This window comes from Echiichthys vipera, assembly GCF_963691815.1.
Source record: "Echiichthys vipera genome assembly, chromosome: 3".
NCBI lineage: Eukaryota > Metazoa > Chordata > Actinopteri > Perciformes > Trachinidae > Echiichthys > Echiichthys vipera.
Window position 1 is genome coordinate 9,827,217 of NC_139828.1, and position 17,592 is coordinate 9,844,808.

At 40.4% G+C, this 17,592-nt stretch overlaps 1 protein-coding gene across 1 annotated transcript; it reads left to right on the forward strand.

The window, feature by feature from the left end:
- Window positions 1-3,433: 3,433 nt before the first annotated feature.
- Window positions 3,434-4,636, forward strand: rxfp3.2b (relaxin family peptide receptor 3.2b; the record flags this gene model as incomplete). The annotated part of the gene is made up of 1 exon (XM_083940485.1): window positions 3,434-4,636. One exon carries the CDS (start codon window positions 3,434-3,436, stop codon window positions 4,634-4,636), a length of 1,203 nt encoding a protein of 400 aa, XP_083796611.1.
- Between the last annotated feature and the right edge of the window lie 12,956 nt (window positions 4,637-17,592).

The window sequence follows — 17,592 nt, forward strand, 5'->3', positions numbered from 1 at the left end:
AGAGGAAGGTTTCACAGCAGAACTTCATACCCGACAACAAATATTAGCCGACAATCTGCCAATCTCTTCTTACAAACTCACCCTGGAATACTAATAATTCTCAAGGTGACCCTGAGCCTAAGGCCAGCTCTGTGAACTGGTACTCATACACTCCAATGTGAGATTTTTATGCCATCAAATCTGTCAGTATGCAGTCAACATTATCTCTGGTCTACTCTGGGACCAAATAGTAAACTGTTCATTCATTCAAGGAGACAAACAGCACTCCAGGCCAAATAAATATCCAACTTTATCCAACAAGTAATTCTGTCATGCAGGATGAATGAAAAGTCTAGAGACACATCCTGGTCGTCTGGGTCAGATAGACAGACAGTACTGCAGTATTAAAACAAAAAGGTTGCATCATACAGATGCTACAGTTACTCATTGCATTGCATTGGATTTTGCATGATCAGTCTGGACAGCCTTATACTATAAATCCTTGTCTTAACCAGCTGTATCGTCAAAAACGTAATATTCACTTTCTTACAGAAAATAGTTGGAAAAAAGTGAAACAAAGACTAAGACAGTTACCTGTCGTCTTGGTCTTCTCTTTCGATGTGACACTATCCTTCCTGCCCTGGTCGTGCCATAGCAACAGATCCTTTATACATCTGTTAAACCTGTCTGGAAATGAGGCACTCGTGAGTTGGTTTTCTATCAGACTGTCCAGACTCTGGACATTCTGTTGTTGTGGTAGTGTCCCCAAGGACCACACATAGCTGTTTTCCCATATGAAATCCCTACAATGTCTGATGAATCAGTTGCACACCAATGTTGTCCTTTTCACACATGTAGCACACAACTACAGTTTGGTTTAGGCGAGGGCTGCTGCCTAGGTGGATTACACCACACATAGCCTCTTGGTAATTTGGATATAAACAAACCAGTCTCTTGCCTTCCCTTCAATTTTTGTGATGATTTCGCTGTCATCCCTTACCGGCAGAAATTCCTGGGTCTCTTCTCTGCAGTTAAACATTTTTGTTGACATCTTTGTTGAGATTACACGAGGGAGCTGGCAGGGTGAAGTATGTTTAACATGTGGTCCAACTTATTTGAACATTTGCATTCTCACATACAGCTCCTCCGGGTAATGTCTAAATAATTTCAGGTTTGCAGTGCATGTGTGAAAAGGGCTTAGGTAAGCAAGAGCAAGACATCAACAAATTGTTGGATCTGTTGCATGACGGGTTGATTCTCATCGGCCAAACCATTTTCATTCATATTCCAAAGTGCAGAATCTGCAGCAGTACCTTGGCAAGCCTAAAGAGCCTGATAGAAATGTCTGCCTTTCAATTCAAAAACTTAATCATATACGAGAAGGGGACATAAAGGAACTAAAAAGAATTTACTGATATGCTAAACAGGCTACTTTCCATAAATCAGCCCTAGTGGTTACTAATTGTTTTATTCACAGTTCGATCACAGTGTTAATGTGAGGAGTCCTTCAAAGCTGCATAATAACCTGGAGTATATGAAAAATGGTTTGGTATGCATCCTGTTAAATGGCAGGTGCTCAGTGAGCAGCTTGTGCAGACGTATGCTACATCACTGATCTGAATGCGTAGAATATTAAATCAGGCACATTGTCAGTATATGTGCATTTGGAGGTTTAAGGGTTGTTAAAATGTCAAGAACTGGGTCACAGCGGATTAAAACAGTGCAGATTCACTTTTTTTCCGAGTCATGTCTTTTTAATTAGCTTAAAAACTGCCAGGGAGGGATTACTTACAGACAAGGGAAGGGACCCCAAACAACTCAAGGTAACAGGATAATGTATAGTGTATACACTGTATTCATTTTTTATAGCTGTTATCCTGCATAATGTTTACTATTAGCACTATTAGTGTATTTATACTTCTACTGTTTGTTACGCAGTCTATATATTCCAATCTGATTCTGTAAATTCTCTATTCTTTTTGTATTTTTTGGTTAAATCCTAAACTGCATTTTGTTGTCATACTGTCTGTACTTTGTGTATAACCACAATAAAGTTGTGTTTAAAAGAAAATTAAATATAAATATCAAATGGCTTGGAAAATCTAACATCAGCTTCAACAGGTGAAGAACTTAAGAGTGGAAAGTGAATTTTGATTACAGCTGTGTTTTCTCAGCACGTCATGTTGTAAAGAAGTTTTTTTATTATTGGATAAAAAAAATATGATCGAAATGGATGAAAGGAAACCACAGTTATTCGATCACGATGCAAAGCAAATCAATTCTGAGACAGAATATATTTTATAGTCAGTATGTTAGGGATTTATAAATATTTCACTTTGTTTGCAATGAACTCTCTTATGTTGTTTTTTTTAAATATTCACTCTCCTTAATGAAAAATAACTTGATGATTAGGAGCAAAGACAATTCCTCAGTGAGTTATGATCTTATTTTTCGTACGTTTTATCAAAGTCAAATCATTATTTTTCGTCAGATAAACATTAAAAGCTAAAATACTGAAAAAACTAAAAAGAAAAGAGATAAACTAAAAGAACAGACATCTGAACATATTTATTTTAGTAGCAGTGGTATTGGCAATAACATCATTATGTTTGGTGCGTTCCTTTAAGCAAGCAATGGGTGGTTGTCGTGGTGAATTTAACAATTGCAGAGATGCTCCTGAAGTCGTTTCCTTTCTCCTTTAGAAAGTTGCAACAGCCGGGGGAAAAACATACACTATACAGTTGCTTTTGACTGAAATTGCTTTGAGGATAACGATGACCTGGACGAATGAGAACATTCACAGGCTTACACTTTACAAGAAATGCGGAAAAACAACTTTATCACACCGAAATCTAGAGTCATGGCGCAGCCCTTCTAGAGAGGCTGCTCTTTTGGTTCACTGTCATGTTCTAACCTTGACTCTCCTTCTGCACCTCCTCCTCAAATGTGTAGAGTGATAAAATCGATCGCACGACTGTGTGTTTTAATGTAAAGTCGGAATTCAGCACATGCACGCGTCCTCTCCGCACGTCTGCATATTTTACGCGCACCTTTGTTCTCCACGTCTCCAAAGCGGCACAGCGCAAACGCGAGTATCTAGAAGGTGACAGGTTTCATGTCAAAATACGCGGACGTGCTGGGAGACTTTGATGTGGCTGCGTGCAGAGTGAGGATTTTCTCTGGTCCAATAATCTGGCTGGTGAGATGATGAGCGTCGACCGCGCGACTGAGCTCTGCGCGTTCACGTGGATCATATAAACGGACGTGGCGCGCAGAGCTGTGAGTAGTCAGTGGAGAGAGGAGAGAGGAGAAGAGGATCATTGTGGCAGAGGATAGCATCTGTAGTGTGAATGCTCAAAATGCCGTCATCACAAACTTGTTTCCCTCTCTTTCTTAACATAGCTCTCCAACTTTGATGTCCAAGTTGTTATGTGAGCAAGAGAGTCAAGCAGCCATGCAGCTGAATGAGACTGGAGTTCCAACGCTTGCTCCAGAGCCATGTGAGCAGCAGATACTACTGGAGGACAACGCTGTAAACTGTAGCGGAAGTTCCACCAGCAACCTGTCGCTGCACTGCTGGCTGCAGCTCCTCAGCAAGGAATCTATCTCGGAATTTCAAGGGGACAGTTCCAGTCTAGTGGTGCGTGTGATGATAGCTTGTGTCTACTCTATAGTCTGTGCACTCGGGCTGGTAGGAAACTCACTGGCTATGTATCTGCTGCACTCGCGTTACAAGCAGAAGCAATCATCCATCAATTGCTTTGTGATGGGACTGGCTATCACAGACCTCCAGTTTGTTTTGACTTTACCTTTCTGGGCGGTGGACACAGCCCTGGACTTCCGCTGGCCCTTTGGCCGTGTGATGTGCAAAATCATCAGCTCTGTCACCACCATGAACATGTATGCCAGTGTATATTTTCTCACGGCTATGAGCGTGGCACGTTATTACTCCATCTCCTCCGCGCTGAAGATGCACAGCCGACGTACAGCAGCCACTAGAGCCAAGTGGACGAGCCTTGGCATCTGGGCTGTCTCTCTGCTGGCCACTCTGCCTCACGCCATCTACTCCACCAGCGTCCAGGTGTCAGATGAGGAGCTTTGCCTGGTGCGCTTCCCAGACTCAGGCAGCTGGGATCCACAGCTTCTTTTGGGTCTCTACCAGCTGCAAAAGGTCCTGCTGGGCTTTCTTATTCCTCTAATAATAATTACTGTCTGCTACCTGCTGCTAGTCCGCATCATCCTCAGCCGACGCATCGCTGGTTCAGGGGGCCCAGAGGTTGAACTGGGCCGGCAAAAACGTCGCTCCAAAGTGACAAAATCCATTGTTATCGTGGTTCTGTCCTTCTTTCTGTGCTGGCTTCCTAATCAGGCACTGACACTGTGGGGAGTGCTCATAAAGTTTGACCTTGTGCCCTTCAGCAAGGCCTTCTACAATGCACAGGCCTACGCCTTCCCCCTGACTGTGTGTTTGGCACACACAAACAGCTGCCTCAACCCTGTGCTCTACTGTTTGATTCGCCGAGAGTTTAGGGCAGGTCTCAAGGAACTTCTCCTCCACGCCACGCCATCCTTCAGAAGCTTGACTCATCTGCTGCATCGCAAGGCCAAGGTGGCCGAGGCGCCCCCGGTTCTAGTGCTGGTCCAAATGGATGTCTGACTTGGATGACAGGTTTACAGTGACAGAGGAGTGGAAGTGAATACGTGGAAGCTGCCTGCCGTACTTTGGAGTTGTCAACCATGACGATGCATCTATCTCAACACAGCCAACATGTCTTTTTGGGTTTGAAACCACATAATCATTATGGAGAAAATATAGAAAATATTTTTCCTTGTTGTACAATGACGCTCTTTCTCTCTCTTTTTTTCTCTCTCGGCCTCTGACAGGCAATACACGTGCGGCTCTCTGGTAATTTGTCATGTGTATAGATGTCAATCATAATTGTGATTTAAATATTTGCAGGCACTTGTTTGAGATGAGCTCAACCTCAATTAACATTTGCGACAGTACTGAACTGATCCAACTCGGACTGTGAACTTATGTTACTCGGAGAAAACAGAAGGAATCATAAATAAGATGTTTTAAAAAAACATGAATAGAATATGAGCAATGAGGGGGGTTTCCAATGTGTTGGCCACTTGCTGTGTTTGTGTTTGTTGGTGCAATTGTGTACATAGTTTTATACAGTAAAACCAAACTGGAGAAATGAAAGCTAAATTATTTTTAAAAAAGAAATAGGCTAATAGTGAATAGTAGGAATTACTATACCTAAATGACGAAGAGAAAATGAGAAAATTAAAGGCAAAGAAACCAAAACAAGGTACAGACACTTAAATCAATGTCCTGTTGTTTTTTAAGGTAAGACATTATGACATAATACATCAAAGGGGTTCAGTAGAAAGAGTGTATAGTCAGTGAGATTAAAGTTATCCTTGAGGATCAAGAGTTGAGGGGATTCAGATGTCATTCAAAACACCAATGCAACAAATCTTACACTCCACACACATGAGCTGAGCACATATACTGTACCGTAACGTATGCACACAAATAGAAATATTTATGCTCCCTTTTTTCTCACACATGCACGCACACAGCAAAATATATCTTGGTGCAGTTTAATCACAGCTGTAGCTTTTTCAGACCGAAGAACATAATGAATCATTTACAATGAGCATTAAATCTGCAGATTTGTATATCTTTGCAGCATATTCAAATCAGGTCATATATAAATGAAGCATTTCTCCATGGACAGTCCAGTGATGTCACCACCAGCCTTTCCACCTCTGGTAAATCATATGGTTACGTATATTCAAAGAGCACATAACCATGTAAAATGTGATATTGTGATCTTCTGTGAATGTGATATCTGTATTCTGTCATGACGGTGACCATAATCATGCTATTTTACTGAAGACATGTTCATTTGATGTTTTACTGGAATGTTTCAATGAAGTAAAGATTAAATCAAAAGCCCTCAGCTTGAACTACTTGCAATAAATGAGCAAATTACAATTCTGAGATGAACATGGGGGATGAATTAGACAGCAGGGTTTGAAAAACGGTGGGTCTAATGTTGATGCAAAACAATCCTGCGGATGGTAGACAGAGACTATTAAGAGACATCTCCTCTGTGTAATGATGAGATTTAATTTTCTCATTCTGTGTTTGCACGGCACATTTTCAATCTCTAACAACATCAGTGCTGCTCCGCATACATAAACTATGCACAAAGGTGCTGAGAAAATGTTGTTGACAAGCAATAGACATAGAGCTAATAGCTTTTCTGAATCCTCTCTGATAATTCTTTTAATCAAAATTCCTGTGTCTTTGCAGTGAAAATATAACAAAGCATACTCAAAATATTTTAACAGACATACTTTAACATACATTTGTGTAAGAATATGTCCAACTAAAATAAAATATAAAAGTTGGAATCCGTATGAATTGAGACTTTTGTGTCTAGCGGCCGCTTTGGCTGTAATATGTAACTGCAGGCGAGCCTCTGGGACCTCATGTCCCAGACACATAACAGTGAGCCTGTCTCGTAATTCAGACTGGAACGTTCCCTTTCATTGCATTTTTACTTGTCAGAAGTTGGAAGTGAACGCAGCATACTGGCAGCGACAAGTTCAACCTGGCAGAGCAACCGCTGTCAGCAGTGTCACTAACATGGCTGCACATTTGCATCAAGGGTTTTATGTCCTTAGCTAGATGCTCATGACATATTGTATGGTGCCCCATGTCAAAACCTATGTTAATATTAACTTTGATTTAAGACCATAGACTATAAAAAAGAATCGACAGCCCCTGTGATGTCACTCATTAGTTTGTGTCTGTCACCATCTTGGTATTTCATTGGGACAAGAGGTCAGGGCTAGGGGCGTCCGCTACACAGCTGGCGTTTCAATAGCAATGCACTGAACTAAACATTAAAAAGGGACACCTTTACCTTTTTTCAACTGGCTGAAGCAAATCCTCTGATGGACTTTCGAAGGCGGGCGAGTGAAGACCTCCTGGTGTTAATCTGCATATACTTCAGTGACGAAAATGGCCAGCTTCTCTTAAGTTACCACCCGATACGAGCCATCTTGGCTACAAAGGTACAACTATTGAACACTGATCAAGACATTTTAGGCGACCAAAATGTCACAAGCAACTCTGATGAAGTGAAAACACATTGTGAGAGTCGAAGTCCTAAAAGGATAACACTGGCAAGCTCCAAGACCGTTCACAGCTATTGTAATGTGCATGCCCTGCTGTATCCTCTACAGGTTTTTACTCTAAATGGGACCATAATTTACAAAATTTGTGCTGTATTGAAGAAGTCTTGAAACTAGCAATTGAGACCATAAACTCAATAAGTCCAGTGAGAAGTAGGGTCATTTTCCCATTTGCTCTACAACCAGATTTCTTTTTTGAGCCAGTGGAGTCACTCCTGCTGAACGTTAGAAATAATGTAGGTTTAAATCATTGTCCTCACTTGTCAGGCCGAGAAGCTACGTTCATTATTGTTTACAGTTCATGATTAAAACCTTTAAAATATAATTTTTTCATAAAACTGACATACAGCAAACCTTGAGTGTGACAGTAATCCGGCTAAAAAAGTACTGGTTGGTATCTGGAGCTTAAGGGAAAATATAATTAATCTGCCATGGGTACTCTGCTGTGTGTGCTGAACTTACACACAATGCACAAAGAGTGGGAGGAGGGTGATCAACGGGAGCCCACTGCTTATCTTTGCCCCAGGGGCCCCCTAGTGGGTTAATCCGGCCATGATGGAGAAAGAATTATTTGCAACAAGTAACAGTGTTGGAAACATTGCCCTTATATGTCACCATCAAAGAATGGGGACACAATGTGTGATGACGCTCTTAATGCCAGTCTGATCAGAAATCCCTGATGCCTATAAGAACTGTCTCTCTCTCTCTCTCTCTCTCTCTCTCTCTCTCTCTCTCTCTCTCTCTCTCTCTCTCCCCCTCCCTGGCCTGTCTGGGCCTTATCTCTGTTCCTTGGCCCAGCTAGGAACTGCTTCTCCACTCTCTGGACCCTTTGACCTTTTGGGTGAAGCTGGAACGCACTGAAGAGTGAACAAAAACACATCAAGATGATTAAATGACGAACCATGTAAGCCTAATTTATTTAAGACAAACAGACACTGTCAAAAAGCAGAATTTATCTGTTAACTAATGGAGATAAGACTTTCTCAAGAGAACTTTTATTGCACCTCGATTCTCCAACACCCCCCACACACACACACACACACACACACACATACACACACACACACACACACACACACACACACACACACACACACACACACACACACAAACATTCCTCTCACAGAAAACATGTGACACTTTTCATGACTCTTTCATCAGTAACCCACAGATCTCTTAATCTTATCAACAGAGACAGAGACTCACGCTTTGATATGTTCTTAAAGAAAACTATTATAGGAAGTATAAACTGTTATAATGTGTATTTTATTCATCTGTAAAGAAATTTGTGTTGTTTGAAACGACTCTGGTCGTTCTATGATCAAGATTAAGATACAAAGTTACAGAAATTGTGGAGATAATAAACAGGACCATGTAAGTATTGACATTAAGAAATCAACTAAGGATTACCTTTTATCCCAGTCTGTATGCATGTATCATTCAATCATACCGTATATTATCATTGAGGATTTTACTTTACTTTACTTTAACTTTTTTAATATATTAAGACCACTATCACAGAATGATTATTTTAACACATGAGCGGGAAAATGAGTGCATCTCATTATCCAGACCCTACCTTAGAAGTGGACTTAAAGAAAGCAAATGCAAATTGTCTCTAGTCTTTTTTTGGTTTCCAGAGATTTCCTCTGACTTCTCACTTGTTTTCCTTCTCCTCTTCCACTTAGTCCTGTCTTGTACAGTCTTTTATTTTGTAACATCAATCTAGTTTATTTTTGTCAAGTAGAAGTAACCTTCTGCCTGACTTTGTCTCAACGAAGTTCAGTGTTTTATTTGATAAATAACATTTTATTAATCAGTCAAACATTGTTTTAAGTTAGTGCTTGTGTTTTTGAGAACAAGCTTATTTTTACTCCGGCCAGAGAAATTAAGTTTTAGTCAACAGCGCAAAGTTACCCTTATCTAAGTTCATATCAAAATCCACTTTTCACCAAGAGCTCGCAAGAAGAGACCAACTCTCATCCACCTAACTCAAAGCTGTCCCAGCAGAAGTGTCCAGAAATACTAATTTTTGGCTTAAAGCTGAAGATTTAGGGTTCACAACAAAAGCAAACCTTTGATGCTGAATATACGTGTCACAGTAAGCGTCTCCTCTCAAGAGACTGTCCAGTGTCGCCCCTGCAGCTCTGGCCCTGACGACTGGTCTTGACCCACCTCTGCCAGCCCTGACCCCGGAAAAGCCTGGTGCTCTCCACAACAGGCTAGAAGCTTTCCTGGAACTGAGACGTCTCCTTTGCTCTTGGTCTTCCCTCTTCACAGCTGAGTTGGTGAGATGACGTTGTTGGTACTTTAATGAGCAGATCTGGTGACCACTGGCTGTTTGATATTAAACTTTACTTTCCATAAAGGTATTATTAGAAATTGCATTTCCATATCATAGCTTTTACCATGCCCATCCATTTTCTGTGTTATTCTTATGTGTTATAATCTATCATGTATATTATGTATATAAATATATTCATATTTTTGTAGTAAAACCCCAAAACCCCAGCTGTTGTCTGTGAGCTTTCATTCTGTTTTGCAAAGTTTTGAGGTCACTGTTTCACGAGAATAAAAACATTTTTCAGATTGAGACTGATTGATAAGAGAAACTGATAGAAAAAGTATTCTTTTAATTCTTGCAGGTGACTAGGTTTCCACCGTGCGTAGTCCACATTACTTGTATATACAGAGGTGGTGCCCCTCTTTAATGAGAACAACTAATTAGCCTGATTAATACTTAATAAGGTGATTAATTAATTTATTATACTACATGTAGTTCTCTCTTTTTTCTCCTACAACAGAATCAGTGATTTATGAAACATTTACGCTGGTCAGTCAGTCAGAGAAGTTGTTGACTTTAATGAGCGGTTGTGTATCCAGAAATCTAGATCTAGAAGCAGAGACAAACTATTTTCATAACACCATTAATCCTGAATGTCAGGGGTCTTCATTATGCAGAACGTGGATTCCTAAACAGTGCTTACTGGGAGTTCTGATAATTGAAAGAAACAGATTGCAGAGATTTGCTTTGTTTAGTGTATTAAGAGCACACCCGTGGAGTCAGGCATGAGCAGATTTTGGAATCTGTATGCCTCACATCACTTCTGATTCTCCATGAAAAACCACTGGTGGCAACCATTGGCTCAACATCATCCACTTGGTCCTCTGTTGTATCTCTCAGGTGTGGAGGATTGCTTTTATAATTACATATACCTGCACAACTGGGATTATTAGCTTCAGCGTGTGCATCCCGTTGACCCTGCTGGATTTCACAGTTCAGGATTAGCCAATAACAGATGGTAGACCGGCATGCAAAGCTCATAAAATGATAATTAACAAGCGTCATGTAGGGGAAAACTGTTTAGCAGTATGTGCTTTCTTGACAGTTCTAGCCCTAGACAGAAAAGAGAATACAGGGTTTACCTTTTTTTCCCTAATTGCTGCTGACCTATATTTTGTCTGTCCTGTGTGTGTGTGTGCGTGTGTGCGTGCGTGCATGCGTGCGTGCGTGCGTGCGTGCGTGCGTGGGTGCGTGGGTGCGTGGGTGCGTGGGTGCGTGGGTGCGTGGGTGCGTGCGTGTTTCCTGCTCATTCTCCATATTCAACCTTTGAACATTTCCATGACCATTCACACACATCCAACACTACATCTTGAATTTTTAAATTAATTACTTACTATTATTATATTATTTAAGTGATTTATTGTATTAAATGAGGGAGGATGGTTTTACACACCATGACATTTTACATACCTTTTTATCCAGGAGACACATTGTGTTAGTTGGGAAGAATTTTAATAAACAATATATCTCCCGCTGACCGCCCTGTCCAGTGGTACCATTAACTTCTTTTAAACATAATTTTATCATTCCTAAATTGACCTTTTAAACAACCTACCCAGGTTTTTTAAGGAGGTTTTTAAGGTGCCTTTATCAAACTTACAGTCCCTTTGTGCCCATGCCGTCTGTAGCACCCATCCCAGACGGTGCGTTTAACCTAAACCTAACTTTACTTGTTTTGTGGAGTCTTCTGTCTTTTACTAATCCTTACTGTTGTGACTCTTTGTAGAACCTCATCTTACTGCACACTCCAACAGTAAGAGGTGAAGCAAATGAGTGATGCAGTTTTCCACTAGTATTCATGATAAATGGCCTACTGAGCCAACAAGGATGTAGAGTAGGACCATACTGCCTCATATAGTGGTGATAAGCAGCTGATAACGGTCAACTTCACTGGTAATTCAATGAACTCACGTGATATTTGTTCTCACTTTCTCTTTTATGAAACAGTGTATTTGATTAGAATCAGATCTCACACATAAGTGCCCAGCTTCAACAGGAGTTCATGGAGCTTTAACAGTAAGCTAACAGACGTATCGACATGCACTTAACTATCCATGTCGGGCTGTTTGATCAATACTTATCGAAGAGTCCCCTGGGGCAGGAAGTGGTAGTAGAAGGTTGCACGACACCATTGGCGCTGACCTTTCACTAAAACCTAATGATAGCCTAACAACAGTTGCATCTTTAGAATATTTAATTGTCCCTCATTAGTGGTACACAGGCGCAGACTCAGGTTGACTTTTGCAAACATAGATTGGATTAGTTAGAAGCAGGTGAGACACATAGCGTGTTAATGTCACATGGTTTTCATCAAAAGCTCCTGAGGTCAAAGAGACCCCATGCAGCTAAATCGATTATCTATACATGTAAGGCAGCAAACTGGGCAGATCATGAAAGGCAAAGCAAGGCTAGATCATTTATATAGCTCCTTTCATCAACAAGGCTATTTAAAGTGCTTTACATAAGACAGACTTGCATTAAGAGATTAAAAGGAGGAGCTTAAGGAAATTCAAAAAAGACAATATAAAATTAAAATGACTTTATGTGAAAGATCTGAGAGAGAACGTGCCTTATGTTCTAAAAGCTGGCGACTTGACAAACTGAGTCTCAATTTATGTGTAATATTGGGTATGTGTGTGTGTGTGCGTGTGTGTGTGTGAGTGTGTGCTTGTGTGTGCGTGCGTGCGTGGGTGCGTGCGTGTGGGAAGAAATATTCAGAGCTAGAATTGCACAGACATGACATTCTCCTCAAAGTAACCGCATCCTGACAGGAAGCTTAGGATGAGGAAGGAATGGGTCTTCAAAATGAAAATGTTTGTAGCTCAACTCTTGTCAGCTAATTTTTTATCTTTATTCCATCAAAGACAATTAAAAGGAAACCTCCACTCCTTCTTAGTACACAAGCTCATTTAAGGCCTTGCTTTAAAACTCATTTAAACACTTCATACAGCTTACTATACTGTATACTGCTTACTACTTTCTTCATCCCAAGGTCATTTTGTCCTCTCTTTGCAGAATTGATGTATCAGGGGCTGGTTTCACAAAGATAGACTTTGGCTTTGGCTTAAATGTAACGGCTTGTCAGACGTTAAATAGACATCTTAGGGCACACTCACATTTTGCATTTGTACCATGCCAATCATGAATTATGGCTAAAGTCTAGTTCATTTGACCAGTGTACAACTATTCCGTGCCTAGGCACAGCACACTTCCCGGCTACGGCACGGTTGAGAGAGGTGGGCTTTAGTAAAGCACGGATGCAAATGCATGAACACGAACATTTAAAAGATGCAGCCAAAGGGTTTGTGGTGGTTCTTGTGAAATGTTCTATTTTCTCTTGTTACTTTAATCCTTTCCCCTTTATTTGTGCCAGTTGTGTTAGTTATTATAATGAACCATCCTTCCTCATCTATTTGTTTAAAGTTATAGCCCTTTTGCAATTTAATCCTCTTTTAATGGGCATACATCTCAAACAGCTATTGTAAATGGGAATCCTATTCCTGCTAAATAAATAAATAAATAAACACTTTCCTCTCTTTTTTCACAAACTCACCAGACCACTACTTACTTGCGTCATGACTAATTAATCATTCAAGGCAGCACCTCACTCTCTGTGGAAGTTGTTTTCATTTGCAATATATATATATATTTAGCAGGCTGAGTGAAAGAGTTTGAAGATTTTCAATCAACGTATCTGTGAGTGGCTTGATTTTTTTAGGTCATATCCAGTTGCACAGTCATGCCCATATCTTCAAAAGTCCATCATGGAATTTAATTTACTCTCCCAAAGCAACAGAATGTGCTTATCTCTCTGACTATTAAGAGGCCTCATGAGTGCTGAGCACTAACACAGAATTATTCAGAGGCTGGCTCTCTACTCCCTTCTCACTGCCTTCCCAGATTCCTACTTTGCAAAAGTCAGCTGGGATTGGCTCCAGCACCCCTGCGTATCTCAAATATAGATAAGCGGGTAGAGCTTCTGGTTGGGATCTTCGCCCAGTGTGTTTGCTGCACGGCTCTAATCTTTTCATAATTTTCTTTTTTAAAATATATATATATATATATATTATGCAGATTTGCTGCTTCCAAGTTTACATGACAAAGAAGATATGCAATAAAAATAAATAAAAAATAAAAATAGCAAACTAAAAAAACAAAATGAAAAACAGAAACTAGAATTATCGCCTTGCAATTGTACTGCATGTCCTCATAGTCAAGTTGCAGTTTACATCCATGTCTATTAAGACTTACGTTAGATACAGTATGCAGTGAAACCTAGGAATTTAGGACCCGTCCACTTGAAGACACATTTTGCCACACTACTGAGCCACCATCAGAGGCTGAAAACGATGTCTTCTGAAACCAGATCCTAGAGTGGATAAATCTGAAAATGCCCCCCTTGCATTGTCGTCTGGACGGCGGAGCCACATACTTTCTGGCACCCCTACTGAGTGTCTGCACAATGCTGCTGAGAGGAAAGATGGGGAGAGACGGATCTCAGCGACCGGATTACTCTGAGCATCATGCATGGGAATTAATCCAGCCTACCATATATTTCTCCCTTTTCCTTGATGGTCTGAATAAGTTGCTAACTTTGTCGCTAGTAGCATTTAATAAATAAAGCTTTTAGAAGGTCGGTGAAGAGGAGGACAATAACTGCACGTGCTTTCACGTCAGAGTCTCCAAAACAACACAAAAGCCTCAAAAACACCAGAAACAGTAGCTACATTTGTCTCTTTTGACAAAAAAAAGAGAATCTGGAAAGTCGCCAGATTTAGCTAGAAAGTTGTCGGTGGTCATAAAGCATTTCTTCTTCTCTGTTATTGGTGTACGTCCGTGGCATAGTTGCAGCACCACATATAGGCCTGGCATGTGTACTACAGCGTTTTGAGTCGGTTTCAACAGTTTCATGTGGAGGAAACCGGAGAACTCGGAGAAAACCCACGCAGACTCGGGGAGAACATACAAACTCCACACAGAAGGGCCCCAGCCGGGATCCGAACCAGGAACCCTCTCGCTGTGAGGCATATCATATTACTTTTGTTAATTCAATTAGAATTCTGTCTATTTTCTTTATCTGTTATTTGTGTTATTTCTTCCCATTGTATCTGTGTAGTTCGGGTTGTTGTTTCTTCTTTATCTTGTTCCAGTGTATTTCTTTATGACATGTTTCATGTTTCAGCACTTATTCCTTTTTCATCAGAGCAGTAACCCACATTCCAGATAGATTAATGATACATGTGTTAATCCCACTGATACTTTGGAGAAAATTCTTGTTCTGTCTCTTCACCTGCACGATGCCCATATACTGCAGGCACCACAGAAAGATAAGATTCAAGACTCCTGACTTCTTTTATTGACCGGCAGGAGAAACAAGTCCAGGGTGCGAACTACAGAGGACTTCTTCTCAGGACATGAGCTCCCCTGACAGGCTGTCCTAATCCAATGTTTCTTACATATAATGACAAGAAGAAATGCACTGTAAAGGCAACGGAAATCAGGTTATTTACTATAAGACCGCTAAAAGCTCCATACCTGTATTTGTGTCCTGGAAGTACTGAGCCAAACCAAAACATTAATTCTAATTCTAATTCAGTCGTTTTCATGCCAAACTTTAAATGTCACCTTTTGTGCCTAGACTACTGCAGTCCACTCATTCATATTATGTAAGATATCATGCAAATGTTGCTGCTTTTTCATAACATATCATACAAACCATGCACTGTATCTTTATCATCCTAGATCATGCATAAAATAAGGCTATTAATTGTGTGTGATTCATGCATTCGTGTAGCAATTATTGTGCTTATCTGTATGTGACGGGTAACTTTAACCGTTGTTGATGAGGACTCGATACCTTGTCAGCAGCCCTGGAGTGCTCAGATTTCTTTTTAATGCCTGTAGATTGTTTTTTGCTATTTGATCTGTGTCTTATTTGTGCTGATAAAGTATAAATTGCAGTACATCACTTTGCAGGTTATACTGAAATCAGGTGAGAAAACCCTTCAGATAAGTGTTTTATATCGTGAAGTATTAGCATGACAGCATGATAGTCTTCTAAATCACTCGTGCCCTCAATGATAGGCTACTCTCTACTCTCTCTACTTTAAAAAGGAAAAAAACATAATCACATTATGATGATTCAGTTAAAAGTAAAATAAAATATTACGTTTGTGGGAGAGGTCTTATCACTCTTTTGCAGTTTAGGCCTACACAGAACTACACTAAGAGTGTTGTAAACTCAACTGTGGAGTGTGAATGCCTGAACCCCACCACCTGTCATTCAAAGAGGCCATGCTCTTAATTATGCAAAACTTTAAGGCGTAATACCATTGAAATTGGTGAGGTGCCAGCAATAACCCTGCTATAGAGGTGGGCATTTTAACGTTGGGTGCTGTGGGGATTGACTCCCTTTTAGAGCCTCAAGTGTCACTTCAATGAACTGCAGTTTTTGGCTTTGAGATAGATATCAACATGCTCACAATGACAATGCTGGAACTAAGCAGGTGGATTTTGTTTGGACAAATGGAAATGTTGACTTAAGGTGACCAGATTTCTGAGACAAACTCTGGGGAAAAGTTTTGGTTCAGAGGTGTAAAAATCTCCAAAACATGTTCACACCAGTATTAAGTCAGTTTGATATTCAGAAAAAAAAACTATTATGCATTTAAACCATTTCATTGAATGATGTCAAACCACTTGTGCAACATAAATACTGCTATTCCTCATGTAACACAAGGCTTGTTTTTGAATAATATATTTTTTAGGATATTTTGCAAAAATTAAATCTATTATGTGTCCTTATCTTTTGACTTGGTGATGTCAAACCACTTTTGCTCTGGCTTGTGAATAGTAGGTTGCGCAACTAAACGTGTTGTTTCATCGACATTTACGTTTTTTTTCTTTTTTTTCTATATTCCATTTTCGGATCTTTCAGTCACAGTGAAAACCAGAGACATTTCAGAGTACCGTAGAAGCCGGGGACAGGTCACTAAAAACGGACTGTCCACGGAAACCGGGGACGTCTGGTCCCCCATACTTGATGAGGGGAGATCAGTTGGTTTCATTTTAATTTAATTTTCATTGCGATCCATGTGAAAGTTTAGTCTGGACCAGCCTAAACGGCCACAGAGATAAAATGAGTTGAAGCTTTTGACTCGATGCTGATTAGACCTGTTTATTTGCACCATTCCAGTGACAAATGCTCATTCCACAAAAAGGCTTTTCAGGTTACTTGCAGCAGCTCCGGGGATGAACTCAGTCTCATCAGCTGCTTTGGTCTTGCTGACCTTTCCCTGCTGATGATGATCTTGCCCAGCCCTGAGGAAAATAGATAAGCCGAAATACCAGCCAGTGTTTCAAGCTTTATCTATTGTCCGTTGCCAAGTAATGAAGCCGAGGTCAGGACAAAGAAAGCCGCGGCTACACCAAGACAGAACGGGACAGATCCTGTCATCCATATCTGGGGCCGTTATTATCTCACGCACCAGGCTAAGCTGAGAAGCACGGTGGATTGAGGATAGATCAACCTCGTAGGTATGGTTTGCGAGGTGTGAAACAAGAATCTTAAATTTTGACACCATGCATTTTGTCATCTTGTTTGTATGAGCGCATAATACTTGATGGATGATTAGAGTGATTTTGACTTAGAAAAAATCAGGTTAAAAATCAGGTTAATCATCAGGTGAATATACTGGCGATTGGCGATACCAAGGCGATGCAGTCATCGTCATAATGCTACCTTTCAGAGATATAATGATATGGCTGCTTTCTCTACATCTGCAAATTAAAAGTTGGTGCTTATGCTGCTTTAAAAAGTAATCATAAACACCTCGTAGATCACTTCCATGTAGACAGCACCAGTGTGGCTACTTGAACGACATATAGGTGTTGTTATATGGTCCAGGTTCAGGGTTTTTAATTAAATACTCGATATCCAGATAAACACAGAAAGTGAGTGAGTGCTGTTGACTTCTTTTCTATTCCTTTTGTGTGAAAGCCTGAACACTTGAAGGTTATCTTCAGTCTTTCTGAGAAGCATGTGTCATCAA